At 25.9% G+C, this 14,030-nt stretch overlaps 2 protein-coding genes across 8 annotated transcripts; one reads left to right on the top strand and one right to left on the bottom strand.

Annotated features, from left to right (window-relative positions):
- The first annotated feature begins 93 nt into the window (after nucleotides 1-93).
- LOC122856935 (nuclear pore complex protein Nup153-like) lies at nucleotides 94-7,577 on the top strand. The gene is made up of 3 exons (XM_044158853.1): nucleotides 94-553; nucleotides 1,355-5,919; nucleotides 6,019-7,577. The coding sequence occupies exons 1-3, from the start codon at nucleotides 482-484 to the stop codon at nucleotides 6,101-6,103; spliced, it is 4,722 nt and encodes a 1,573-aa protein (XP_044014788.1). The 5' UTR covers nucleotides 94-481; the 3' UTR covers nucleotides 6,104-7,577.
- Nucleotides 7,578-8,951: 1,374 nt separating this feature from the next.
- LOC122856924 (WW domain-containing adapter protein with coiled-coil) lies at nucleotides 8,952-14,000 on the bottom strand. 7 transcript variants are annotated; one of them, XM_044158834.1, is made up of 11 exons: nucleotides 13,827-14,000; nucleotides 13,336-13,369; nucleotides 12,534-12,774; nucleotides 12,173-12,258; nucleotides 11,963-12,043; nucleotides 11,583-11,880; nucleotides 10,690-11,450; nucleotides 10,460-10,607; nucleotides 10,159-10,385; nucleotides 9,947-10,074; nucleotides 8,952-9,859 (listed from the first exon to the last, which is right to left on the bottom strand). In XM_044158834.1, the coding sequence occupies exons 1-11, from the start codon at nucleotides 13,865-13,867 to the stop codon at nucleotides 9,781-9,783; spliced, it is 2,124 nt and encodes a 707-aa protein (XP_044014769.1). In that variant the 5' UTR covers nucleotides 13,868-14,000; the 3' UTR covers nucleotides 8,952-9,780. The 7 variants fall into 7 exon arrangements, with proteins under 7 accessions (XP_044014769.1, XP_044014771.1, XP_044014770.1 ...); XM_044158836.1 differs by having other exon boundaries at nucleotides 10,159-10,382; XM_044158835.1 differs by having other exon boundaries at nucleotides 10,460-10,604.
- Nucleotides 14,001-14,030: the final 30 nt, after the last annotated feature.

Below are 14,030 nucleotides of genomic sequence, written 5' to 3'. Positions count from 1 at the left end.
ATCCAAAAAAAAAAAAAAAAGAACTTAACATGTCTCTCTCTCTCTCCCCCTTCTTCTAATTTTTTTTATAACAAACGCGCGGATCTCTTGTACATTTACCTCGAATTGACACGGAATTTTAACGGCCATTTTTTTTTCTCTACCCATCTTTTTTTTTTTTCAACTATCTCGTGTGTGATTTGTATGTGCCCTAGGTCGCTTCAAGTTGTCCTAAACTCTAAAGTGTATTGTGTGGTGCAACGAGGGCCCAAATATATACATATATATGTACACACACAATTACAAAATAATAAGAAATTATTTATAAATATTATAAATCCAACAAGTAAATTAATTAATCGTGATGCTCGAACCATTTATTAACAATTTTAGTTTAACGTGTGGGTTTTAAAAAGTTGTGTGGTTAAAATAATATATATATATTTCAATTTTTTTGCAATATTAACGGACTGATATTAATTCAGTTTGAGTGTTCAACATCATGGCTAAAAGGAGTAACAACAATTTCACTGGACGACGACCTCCCGGTGATAAACCATATGATCTAAACGACGTAAGAATCATTCAAATAATATTATATTTTAAATTATTAATTATTAAAAAAAGAAAAAAAAATTAAAAACAAGATGGAAAAAATTAAATTATATATAACATGATATGTCGTTTTGGTGGATTGACGATGTAGCGACCTTGATCAGCTTCATTTTTTTGCCTCAAATTTTTATTTATTAATTTTTCATAATACATTATATTTTTTTGTAATCAATAAGTGACTGTTTATATTATTTATTTTTCATTGTAATGACAGTTGTAACATTTAAAATTCAAGAAATTAGTTTTTTCCATTTCTTTTTTTTTTTTTTTTTTTTTTCTTTTTTTTTCTGATGTATCACGCCGATGTTGAGAAAAAAAAAAAAAAAAAAAGATGTGTCTGACACGCGCCATTCCCTCCTTCATTTTAGATGATCAGGTTTGGTTGTGTTGAGATGATGGAGAGCTTGAAGGCCTCTTTAGACACAATCTTTATATTTTTCTGTGTTTAACCTACAAAAATCATGCCCAAATTACCGCCTCAATTGTGTCCATTTAATTATGAAATTTTATTGTTGTTGTTGTTATTTTGAAAATTAAATATAAACATATTTCATATGATGTTTATGTTGATTTTCTAAATATTACAGTATTATTCTTTCCTCACACTTCAATTTATTTTTATTTTTATTTTTTTTTTTGATACCATTTTATTGATTATTTATTTAAGGTAGTTGGCATATATTTAAAATCATGAAATTAATTTTACATAATTTATTATGTTGTTGTAATGATAATTAATAACAGTTATTATTTTTAACAGTCTTTCGTGAAGAAGATGGCCACAAAAATGGGTGAAATGATACCACAAAAATCTTGGATAAGTAAATGGTTTAATTCACCTGGTTCAAATGGAAATCTTTTTGTAGACAGAGAAGATCATAATGATATTGAAGAAGAAAGTTTATTACAACCACCAACAAAAAGACCAAGAATACGTATGGATGTAACTCATCCACCAGGTACATTTACAATACAACCAATAAATCGTAAACAAACACAAGATCAAGATACTGGTGAATTTCATGATACATTAACATCAATAGCTGGTCCAAGTTCATCACATTCATTTGTTGCATCAACACCAGCAATACGTAATACAAATAATTTATTATTATCATCATCATCATCATCGTCATCATTATCAAAACCAATATTAATACCACAAAACAAAAATAATGGTATAATTATTAATGGTAATGATAATAATTCAGAATCTGGTGAATCTACAAGTGGTTGTAGTTCATTAATACCACAAATAAGTCATAAAGATTTATCAGAACATCAAAATTATCTTAATTCATTATTTACATCACGTAAAAATATTATTGATAATAAAACAAATAATTTACAATCACCAAGATCATTATTAATAGATAGCATTACAAGAGATTCAATGAGTACAAGACGACCAAGTTTTAGTGTATCAATGATGAATAATAGTAATAGTAATAATAATAACAATAATAATAGTAATAATAGTAATAAAAATAATGATAGTACATTATCAATAATTGATATTGATAAAAATACAATATTATCATCACCATTTTATACTGGTAATACAACATTTGGTGGTGCAAATGCTGCTGAAAGAAGTCGTAAAAATTTAGCATCTGTACCAGGTGTATCACAATTTCAATTAAAAGTACCAAGAAGATCAAGTGTACAAGTTAAACCATCAAATACAACAACAATAAGTAATTCAAGTGGTATGAGCCAAACAGCTAAAAGAATATTTGAAGCATTGGAAAATTTTTCATCACCAATATCAGATGCTAAAAAAATACCAATTAAAACAACAACAACTGGTAGTAATAGTAGTTTTACTAAAAAACGTACACGTGATGAATCATTCGATACATCATCATCATCAACAACAACAACAAGAGTTGGATTACGTCATTTAACAAGAGAATTAACTGTACCAACAATTCCAGATATGCTTAGATTAAAAAGACGACAAAAATTACAAGATACAACACTTGCTGCTAGAAGAATAATATCAGCAAATAGTGGTACATTGTCATCAATAAAAACAAGCAATAATAATGATGATAATAATAAAGCATATCATCTTCGTACAGATGATGATGATAGTTCAAAATTTTTAGGTAAATTAAAGTCGAAAATAAATACACAAAAACGTACGACAATTAATTTAGATGAACAAGTTGAACAAGTTAATTTACCTAATGTAACATTGTCAATTACAAATTTACCTAAATTTGATATATCATTACCAAAATCCAGCAATAGTCAAACTACAGTTATTAATAAAAATATCATTAATAATGATGATACTGAATCACCAACAAAAATACGTAAAATTGAATCATTTAAATTTTCAAGTACATCAACAACAGCATCAACATCAACAACAGCAACAACAACAACAACAACAACATCATCTTCGTCAAATAATACATCTGCTAATTTTGAATTTTCAAGTCCAATTAGACTTAATAATAATGATGTAAGAAAAAGTTTACAGCCAATTAATGATTTTACATTTTCAATGCCAATAAATGCTGATTTAAAAACAACAACAAATTCAGATAAAAGTAATGATACACCATCAATGAATTTCATTTGGTCAGGTACATCAACTGCACCAAAACCAAAATCAATAAATACTGATAATTTAGATAAAAAAAATGAAAGTTTTAATAATAAAAATGTAGAATTAAAAAGTGGCAGTTGTATGGATATTTTGATGAATAATAAACAACAAAAAAATGAAGGTAATAATTTATGGGAATGTAGTGAATGTTTTATTAAAAATAATGATAATATTGATATTTGTATTGCATGTAAAGTATCAAAACATAAATCATCATTGAGTAATAAAAAATCATCACTTGAAAATATAATACAAGCATCAATTGGTAATGATAATTTTAAATTTAATAATATTACAAATGATAATACAATTTGTAATAAATCCAATTCAAAATTAACTGATGAAAGTAATGATAATAATTTAGAAAGTAAAAATAAATCAACAACATTAATAACAACAACACAAGAAAATTCAATATTTGGAAAAGGTAAAATTGTTGATTCAGTTATGGATAAATTAAAACCAGCCAAAGATTCATGGGAATGTCCTGGTTGTATGTTAAGAAATCCAGGCAATATAATAACATGTCCATGTTGTAATGCATCAAAACCAGGTCTCTTAAAAACAACAACAGAAAAACCATCAATTGATACAACAAAAATACAACAAAATAATTTTAATTTTGGTACATCAAGTACATCATCATTTTCTGGTTTTGGTGATAAATTTAAAAAACCAACTGATGTATGGAGTTGTGATAGTTGTATGGTACAAAATAAAAATGATATTACTGAGTGTGTTGCATGTGGTGGTCTTAAACCTGGTGCAACACCAAAAATTCAACAACAAAAATCATCATTAATACCTTTGACATCGTCAACAACAACAACAACAACATCATCATTTTCTGGATTTGGTGATAAATTTAAAAAACCAGCTGGTGCATGGACTTGTGATGGTTGTATGATACAAAATAAAAGTGATGTTACCGAGTGTGTTGCATGTGGTGGTCTTAAACCTGGTGCAACACCAGTAGCTAAATCAACAGTATCAGACACAACGCCGAAATTTTCATTTGGTATTCCTGCACAAATTAAAACAACTGAAACAACTGAAACTAGTAAAATTGGAACAAATGGATTTACATTTGGTGAACCTTTAAGCAAAAGCCAAACAACAACAACAACAACCACAACCACAACAGCAGCTCAGCCATCATTTTCTTTTGGTGTACCTGCTACAACAAATAACACAGAAGTATCAGGTTTTACATTTGCTGCACCAAAAAAAATTGATGCTTTTAAAGATCTTGATAAAACTGAAACATCAAGTAATTTACAACACACTGGTTTTACATTTAATACACCAACTGATGTGAAAAAATTACAAGAAAATAAAGAACAATCTAAAAAAATTGAAACTAGTATACCAACAACATCATCAACTACTCAATTATTAAATACAAATACTTCAGTTATTTCTACACCAAGTATATCACTGTTAAATTCATCAAATGATAAAAAAACAAATCAAGTTTTATCATTTGAACAACCATCAGTAATAAAATCAGATAATAAAACTTTATCGACAATTGAATCAACTGAAAAACCACAAACTTCATTATTTACATTTGGAGCATCATCAAATCAAAAATTATCAACACCATCTATATTTGGTGAAAAAACAATTGAATCTAGTAAAACAACACCATTAATGTCATTTGGTGCAACATCAACAGCATCACCATCAACTAATACATTTGGAAGTAAACCAAAAATGGATAATATTCCATCATTTGGTACAATATCTGCAAATAATGATAATAATAATAAAATATCATTTGAAGCACCAAAAACAGTAACATTTGGTACACCAGTATCAACAACAACACCATCAACAACAGTTGCATCTGCAACACCAACTCTAAGTTTTGGTAGTATTCCTAGTAGTAATAGTACTTGGCCAACAAGTACACCATTATTTGGTACAACTCCTGCAACAACAGAAAGTCAATCTACAGCAACAAAAAATATTTTTGGAACTACATCAAATGTTGAATCAACTACTAAAACTCAAACATCAAATCCATCATTATTTACATTTGGTGCAAGTTCAAATACACAAATAAATAAACCAAATCAAAGTACAACTGGTTTTCAATTTAATTCTCAACCAGCAGCCGCATCAACAGCAACAGCACCAGCATCAAATACTTTTAGTACATTTGGTACATCTGTACAAGCACAAAATTCAAATAATTTTACATTTGGTAGTAATTCAACTCCATCAGCTACACCAGCAATATCAAATACACCTTCATTTTCATTTAATACTGCTGGTAATAATAATAATAATACACCAACATCAAATGAACAAAAACCAGCATCAAGTGGTTTTAATAATTTTAGTACATTTGGTACACAAATTAGTTCAACAACACCAACACCATTTACATTTAATTCACCAAAACCAAATACTGCAACATCATCATTTTTTGGTAATTCTCAATCACCAGCTGTACCATCATTTTCAAGTTTAACACCAGCAAATAATACTGGTTTTAATTTTAATACATCAACATCAGCAACAAATACAACAGCTCCTCAACCATCATCAACTGGAGGTTATAATTTCTCATCTTCTGTACCACCATCAACTGGTGGATTTAGTTTTAATACACCAACTCCAGCTCAACCAGTTGCATTTGATCCAACTTCAAAACCGTCCTTTAATTTTACACAAGGAAGTGCTCCAACTACTTTTATGTAAGTTGAATAATATTTTATATTACTTTTATTTAAAAAAAAAAAAACAACAACAACTTAGTACTTGATGATTAATTAATTTATTTATTTTTTATCCAGGGCACCACCACAAGCTGCTAGTCCTGCATCTGCTCCAGGACAACGAAAAATCAAGAAAGCAGTACGAAGAATGCCACCAAGATAATGATCTATAAATCGTGAATCTTAATTAATTAAATATATTATTGCCACAATTTTTTTAAATAAATCGACGAAAAATTAATCAATCGATTGGTGAGTCAAAAAAATTAAACAGAGCGTGTAAAATTAATAATTATCTGTTGGATTTAAAGTATAATAATATTATAATAAATAAAAAAAAATACCGTGAATAACTTAAAATAAATTAAATCAAGCTTGATTGTTTTTTTTTTTTTTTTTTTTTAATTGATACATGAAATTGTCATCAAGCAATCATAGTTGTATCGTTAATTTTTAATTTTTTTTTCGCTTGATTAGTGTGATTAAAAACATAATCAATTAGTTTAAAATAATAATTGCTTAAAATACATAATAATATGTATTTTACAAAATTAACTAGTAAAGAAAAAAAAAAAAAACTTTGAATAACTTGATTGATAAATTTTGAAAAAAGAAAAAAATAAAAACCGAAACAAGAGACAGAAATATAGACTGACAAAAATGACGATGACAGATTATTATTTTTTTTTTGACAATGGCGTTTTTTTATCGAATTTTTAGTGTAATTGAATTTAAAAAAATTTCGAATATAATTTTTTTTTGTTTTCAAACGCCAGCAAATTTAATAAAAAAACAGTGTCGAAAGATAAATAAAAAAACGGTAAATTAATAAAGAAATAAAAAGTGTAAAAGTTAATAAATAATCACGGGTTAATTAAAATATAAAAAAATAATATTAATATTATGCCGAAGCCCTCAGGTAAGTATAGGCCATTTGCCAACGAATCTCGCAACTATCATTGAGAAATTAAAACAATTAAGCCTTAAACCAAACGAAAAAAAGCCTCGAATTTTCAACCAACTCGAATTTGTTATTGTTGTTAAACCTTATTTTTCTTTTTTATAAAAATATATATATATATTTATATATATACATAATAATAATTGTAAACTTCATTATATTTTTTTTATGAATTTATATGTTTTTTTCTTTTTAATTTTTCTTTCTATTTTGTTGATAGCGTGCGATAGGATGGTTTTCTTTTGGTTGATTTTTTTTTTTTTTTTTTTTTTAATATTTTTAATAATGCAAATAAGCGTTGCGAGGTAGACGTTGACACATTGCTTCATGGTCTTGAATATATTATTTAGAAGAGACATTAATTTAATTAAAAAAAAAAAAATTATAATAATATTATTATTTTAGTTAGGGCTCTATCATTGATGACAGTCTCACGGTTAAATTAATTTAATAAAAAAAAATGTTTTAAATAAAGTAAATAGTAAACCGTGACATTGTTCATCTGTGATATGATTTATAAAAATTAATAAAATTAAAATTAAATAATTAAAATTGAAAATAAAAAACAAAAAAAAAAAATTATTGTAAACTTATTGAGATCAATTTCGTTTGTAATTACGATGAAGAAAGAAATAAACAATGTAAAATAAAATAAATAAATAAAAAAAAAAAAAAAGTAAATAACGAAAATGGCATTCGGAAAAGTACAAAAGAAAAAAAAAAATAATGAAAAAGATACGATCGATGTAATCGTGTCAAAATTGAATAGATAAAAATTTTATATTTTTTTTATAATATAAAAAATTGAAGGATAATAAATGATAATCCTATAAGAGAATTAAAAACTGAATGCCATTTTTGTTTTATAACAAATATTATATTACAAATATAATAAATAAATAAAATCTAATATTAATGATAATAATAATAATGTTGAGTGTTTTACTGTAAAATCGGTTAATAATATTTACAACTAATTAAAAAAATTCAACAAAAACAGTGAGATAAATAAATAAAATTTTCAAAACAACCAATTATTTTTTGTTTATTTATTAAACATGAGTTTATTGTTTCTTTTTTTTTTTTTTCTAATTTATTTCTCCACATGTTAATTAAATTTATATATAATTAAATTGTGATAATACTGACCTTCTAATTGACAGCCAACTTTTGTTAATATAGATAAATGATGTATCCAAAAATACTGCACAAATATATTACTGATTTTTTATATGCTTCGAAATGAGTCCTTTAAAACTAAATTGTTTGAATGAAATAAATAAAGATGACATGATAAATATTATATTTGTTGTTGAAAAAATTAATACAATACTTACTCAGTATCAGGATTATTAACACCAGGTCTTAAAACGTCTCCAAGTTTTTTTTAAAATTATTTAAATGATAAGAATAATTTTTGATCTTTAACAAGACTATTGAATTTTCAATGGCTATATATTTACAAATTATAAATCATTAAATTAAATATCATTATCTTCTAAAGAAAAATCCCACTGAATAATAAAGAATGTAAAAAGTCAATAAATAAATTCTTAATTAATTTAATTACAAATAGAAAAAGACAGAGAGAAAATTTAAAAAAAAAAAAAAAAAAACAAAAACACATTGGTACACTGATGAACAAATGGATCTAGATGAAAATTTTTAAATTTTCAAATTTATTAGTTACTACTTAAATCTAGTTTTACAAATGACGATTGGAGAAAGCCTTTTTTTTATTTATTTTTTTTTTCTTTAAATTAATTAATTATTATTATTTTTTTTTCTTTTCCTTTTTTTTTTTTTTCTTTCTATTTACTTCTTACACATATATAATTGATTTTTTTATTTTATCCTTTGCAATAAAAATTAAATATTATTTATATAAAGTATAAAATAAAGGCATGTAAATAAATGAATAGTGTGATATGATTTTAGACCGTGATACAAAATTGATTTTTTTAAAATAGTTTTTGACAATAAATAAATTATATTTTCTTTTTTTATCTATTTAAAATTCTGATTTTTTTTTTTTTCAAAGAGAATTTTAAGGGTATGAAACATTGACACGTACAACATAGGTAATAATAATAATAATAATGATAATAATAATAATAATACAAAGACAATTCGATATACAAGTTTTCAGTACAAGTTCATTTGTTTGTTTGTTTTTTTTTTTCAAACAAATTGACATGACTGGTTTCGGTCAAGTCATTATTTAAAGTTTTTTTTTTTTTTTTTCATTATTTTAAATTTTTGTATCGTCCATTTTTTATTTTTCTACATTCAATGATTAATTTGTGAATAGGCCTCTTGTGCTTCCCCAGAGAGTGCAAAAATATTACTAAAAAAATTTAATTTTTTTCTATTAAATATGAACACAAAAAAAATTTTTTTAATATTATTTGAATTATTGTAATTAAATATTAATAATAACAATTAATCTAGAAAAAAAAAAAACATGTGAAAAATGAAATAATGATAGTGATGATGATTGTTAATGATTAATGAAAAAATTTATAATATTAAAGCAATGAAAATTCATGTTCTCTTTCTCTCTGGGTCAGCCCAATCATCATTCGCTTTATCATTTGTTTTTTCCCATTCTTCTCTTTAATTATTATTATATCACTTCTATTAAAATGACATTTTTTTTTTTTATAATTTAGGTACAATCTTAATTATCATCAAATATTAATGAGAATATTATTATTAATTATATTTTATTTCTCGCTGTTAAAAAGTTTGTTTGCTTGCATGAAATTTAGTTATAGAATTGTAGATAATTATGAATTAAATTTTTTTTTTATTTTTTTATTAGATTCTCACCAAAGAATCTATATTACTTTTTTTTTATTTATATAAAGTTTATTAAATTAAGAATCATCAGACATGAAGGAATTTTGGGATTTCAGCTCCTCCAATGTTTGTATTTGTTGGCGAAGAAATAATATCCTTAAATAGAATAAATAAAAATGAATATAATTTCATTAATTGTATATACATTTGTTTAATTATTTATTATTTTAAAATAAAGCTTACCTTTGCTCTTGTAGTGTTGCCTGAATTTCGGTCAGCCTCACTATTGATCGAGCAGTTTTGAGCTCTGCAGATACTCGTGTACACTGCAAACTGCCCATGGTATGTGCTTCTTCACCAAGTTTTTGGGCCTTTAATATAACATCATTTATAAAATATAAACAATAAAAATATAATTTTGTGTTATTTATTAAATAATGATCAATAAATCATACCTGTTTTTCAAGAATATCAGCAGGAAATGCACGTACATGTTGCGTTAAATCTTCCCTATAATGATTTGCAAGTGATGGTGTTAACGAGGGTGTCAAAGGTGGTTGAACTCTTGACAATGCTTGTAAACCACCTCCATTACCAAGACTACTTAGTGTACCAAATGTGCTTATTCCTTGAAGTGAGCATATACCCTGAACACTGGAATTAATTGCACCAGGACTTGCTACTAAATAATTAAAAATAAAATACAAATAATAAATAATTAGTCGTTGAAAATAAATTAAAAAATAAAACACATACATTTTCTGGCATCAATGCAATCTTGAGTTTCTGAATGAGTTGGTGTTGGTGGTCCCTCATTCGTAAGAGGTATATTTCCACTGGTATCCACTTTTAAGGGTGCCATTAAATCATTACTACTTCCCGCTCTATCATTACTACTTGACTGCTAGAAAAAAAAAAACCAATTTAATTTAACAACTAGTAAATGAAATAGTTGATTTAATCTTTTCGAAATGAATGAAACTTACTTGTCGAGATAGAAAAATTGCTGTTTGAATAGTTTGTAATGCTTTTTGTGGTGTTATATCTGTTTGTTCTTTAGTTCCAGTAATTTGTGATAATATTCTTGGTAAATTAGCAAGTGTAACAGGTGGACCAGGTCCGGAATTTGCATTATTTTGTTGTGTTGATGTTGGTGGTGAATTACCAATTTTACAATGTGATTGTGGTGTTTGTGGTGTTGATGGTGGTTGTGATGTTAATCTTGGTAATGCTGTTGCAAGTAAAACTGGTCCTTGTGAAATATTATTATCATTAATATTTGAATTTAATGGCTCGGATGTTGGTGTTGAATCACCTGGTGATATATCCATATCTTGTGCTTGACGTTCAATACCCATATCTTGTTCATGTATAGAATTATCATTTCTATCACGTTCACCACGTTGTTCACGTGAATCAGAACGTTCACGATCACGAATATCACGTTCACGTTCTCTTTCACGATCACGTACAATACGTTCTCTATCACGTTCACGTTGTTCACGTGTTGCAATTTCATCTTTGCTACTGCTACTTCCACTACTACAACTTCCACCACTACCATTACCACTACCACTGCCAATACCACTATTACCACCAACATTATTACTACTACCACCACCAATGTTTCCACTACTTCCACTGCTACATGATGCCCAATATTCACGTTTGTCTGATTGTCGTGATGATTTATTGTCACGAGTATTGCCACTGCTATTTGAACGCGAGTTGGAATGTTTATCATGACCTAAACATTAATTAAATATTGTTAAAATTTAATTATTTATTTATTCTCTTTCATTGGGGTCATTGTCATTGATCTCCAAAGAAATAACAATGAAATAATAATAAATAAATAAATATCATCATGACAACTTACTTGACCTAGATGAATAATCATTTGATTGACGTTGTCTATTATTGTTGTCATTTCGTACAATCCATTCACGTGGTTTTTCCCACTGTGATACTTCTGTTTTGCAATTGTAGTAATACTTTTTACCAGACGAACTCATATGCTCTGACCAGTCGCCAAATCTAGCTGTTCTTTCCATAACACCACCTCCAGTACCACCAGTACTACTACCTGCACCACCAGTACCAGTGCCACTACTACTACCACCACCACTACTTGTTATTCCACTACTTGTACCACCTCGTTCATCAACTCTTTTATCCTTAAAAATTATTATTTAATAATTACATCAATTAATATCAATCACAATAATAAATAATTTTTATTTTATAAATTATAATTACCTGACAAGAATTGTGTGCTACTGATTTTCGTAGAGATGAATCCCTTGATGAATTTGATGTCAATTTTATGGGATGTAATATCTGTTGATTGAAATTATATAAAATATGATTTAAAATAATTTAGCTAAATCAAGTATTAAATGTAAACAAATTTATGACATGTCTAGAAGTAATTATAAATATTTAATGAAATATTAATTATTAAATTACCTCGTTTCCACTCCTATCATGGTTGGTCCTGTGCTCAGAATCCCGACTGTCTCGATTTCTCTTGTCCTTTGGAGATCGTGCACAATCTACACATGAAAGTTTCATTTTTTTATTGCTGCAATAGGAATATTATTATGTCAAGCTTAAATTATCACTCAAAACAAACTTTAATATGTTTGTTTTTTTTATTTTAAAGTATCACTTGTTCAAATAAAATACGAGCAATTAATTTTATAGACTTAATATTATAATATACACATTTAAAATTAAATGATCATCTTGAAGATCAACAATGACATGTATAATTAACTCCTTTAATTTCTTTATGATAAAATGTTTATAAACATTAAATAAATCTTACCGGAATATTTGTCCCTAGAAGAGGGTATTTTGTAGTCTCTATTTTCTCTCTCCTTTTTGTATAATGGTTTTGATGGATAACTTCTAGGGCTATCACGATCGACAGCCATACCCATACCCATTCCACCAGCTGGACTGTATGAATTACCATTTGGTGAATCTCGCATTCGTCCTTCGTAACGTCCATCTGACGACACAGTTGACGAGGAGTAACCACCCTTAGAACCACCGTACTTGGCATTCTAATTTTTACAAGAAAAAAAAAAAATAAACAAATATATAATAACAACAACATATTCTCATTAAATAATAATTATTAATAATTTTATAAACAATCTTACATGCATATTTTGACCATAAATTATTTTCAAAGTGTTCATGTCAAGATTGTGTTCAACAACTATTGATTTTTATTCAAGTGAGGTTATGTTTTTTACTTAAAAAATTACAATTAAAAAAAAAAAAAAAAAATTACGTTAATCATTAGTTATTAACAGTATTTCATAATAAATAATTATAAAAATTATTAAATTCATCAAAACTTGTTGAAAACAACTAATATTCACGTTATATTTTTGTTTTTTTTTTTTTTTATTTTTGGAGTTTGACAGTAGTTCTTTATGACAATTTATATTGTCTCAATTGATGAATTTTAATATCAAAAAATAAATGTTAAAAAACATTTATAAACTATTTGATAAATTATAATTATCTTTTTTTTTTTATTTATTTATTTAAATAATATTATTATTATTATTCTTTGTTGTTTTATATTTAATAAATATTAAATGTTATATATTTACTTGATAGGGATGGGCCTGGTGTTTTTCAAAGTACCTGAAAATAAAAATAATAATATGATTAATTTATACATAAATAATTAATAATAAATATATAAATTAATTAATACATTATATTAGTTGTAAATATTATATATTTTAATGTCAAAAAAACCCAATGGCCGTTGTGTTGTATATTTTTTTTTAATGATAGACAGTAAGAGAGAAGGAAAATAAATGAAAAAAAAAAAAATAAAAAGAGAGAAAGAGATAATGCAATACAAAATTGATGCAGAAAATATTAGAAAAATTAATATTAAATAAAATTTAGAAAATAATTAATGACATTTAATTATTGTTTGACAATTTTGAGATATTTTTTTAATGTCAGTCTAATAAAAAAAAAAAATCTCAATAAATAATAATAATAGTTGGATAAAAAAAAAAAAAAAAAAAAAAAACATTGATAGAGCAAGTATAATTTTGGAGTATTTGAGATAATTTCAAGTCCCTACCCATCGTTGATTCTTTGTGGTTTCCTCGCATGCATTACCATCAATGCCAGTATCTTTGGAAAATAATTATCAATAATATAATATTTATCAATGTCATAAAAACAACATTAACGCTTATTTTAGATTATTAACTTTCTTTCTACCCGGACGCCATGTCACATACGTGAATTTAGCTTCAATTACAGCTCCTTTTTGACGTTAATT

The sequence above is a fragment of the Aphidius gifuensis genome, linkage group LG5 (assembly GCF_014905175.1).
Source record: "Aphidius gifuensis isolate YNYX2018 linkage group LG5, ASM1490517v1, whole genome shotgun sequence".
NCBI classification, from domain to species: domain Eukaryota; kingdom Metazoa; phylum Arthropoda; class Insecta; order Hymenoptera; family Braconidae; genus Aphidius; species Aphidius gifuensis.
This window is presented reverse-complemented; position numbering and strand designations above follow the sequence as displayed.

Bases quoted from the DNA above. Each gene is read 5' to 3' on its own strand.
- LOC122856935 (XM_044158853.1), top strand. From the start codon at position 482: ATGGCTAAAAGGAGTAACAACAATTTCACTGGACGACGACCTCCCGGT. The intron at 554-1,354 runs GTAAGAATCATT...TATTTTTAACAG, and splicing joins AACCATATGATCTAAACGAC to TCTTTCGTGAAGAAGATGGC. The intron at 5,920-6,018 runs GTAAGTTGAATA...TTTTTTATCCAG, and splicing joins AGTGCTCCAACTACTTTTAT to GGCACCACCACAAGCTGCTA.
- LOC122856924 (XM_044158834.1), bottom strand. From the start codon at position 13,867: ATGGTAATGCATGCGAGGAAACCACAAAGAATCAACGATGG. The intron at 11,451-11,582 runs GTAAGTTGTCAT...ATTAATGTTTAG, and splicing joins TGATTATTCATCTAGGTCAA to GTCATGATAAACATTCCAAC. The intron at 10,075-10,158 runs GTATGATTTATT...GTTATATTAAAG, and splicing joins CTGATATTCTTGAAAAACAG to GCCCAAAAACTTGGTGAAGA.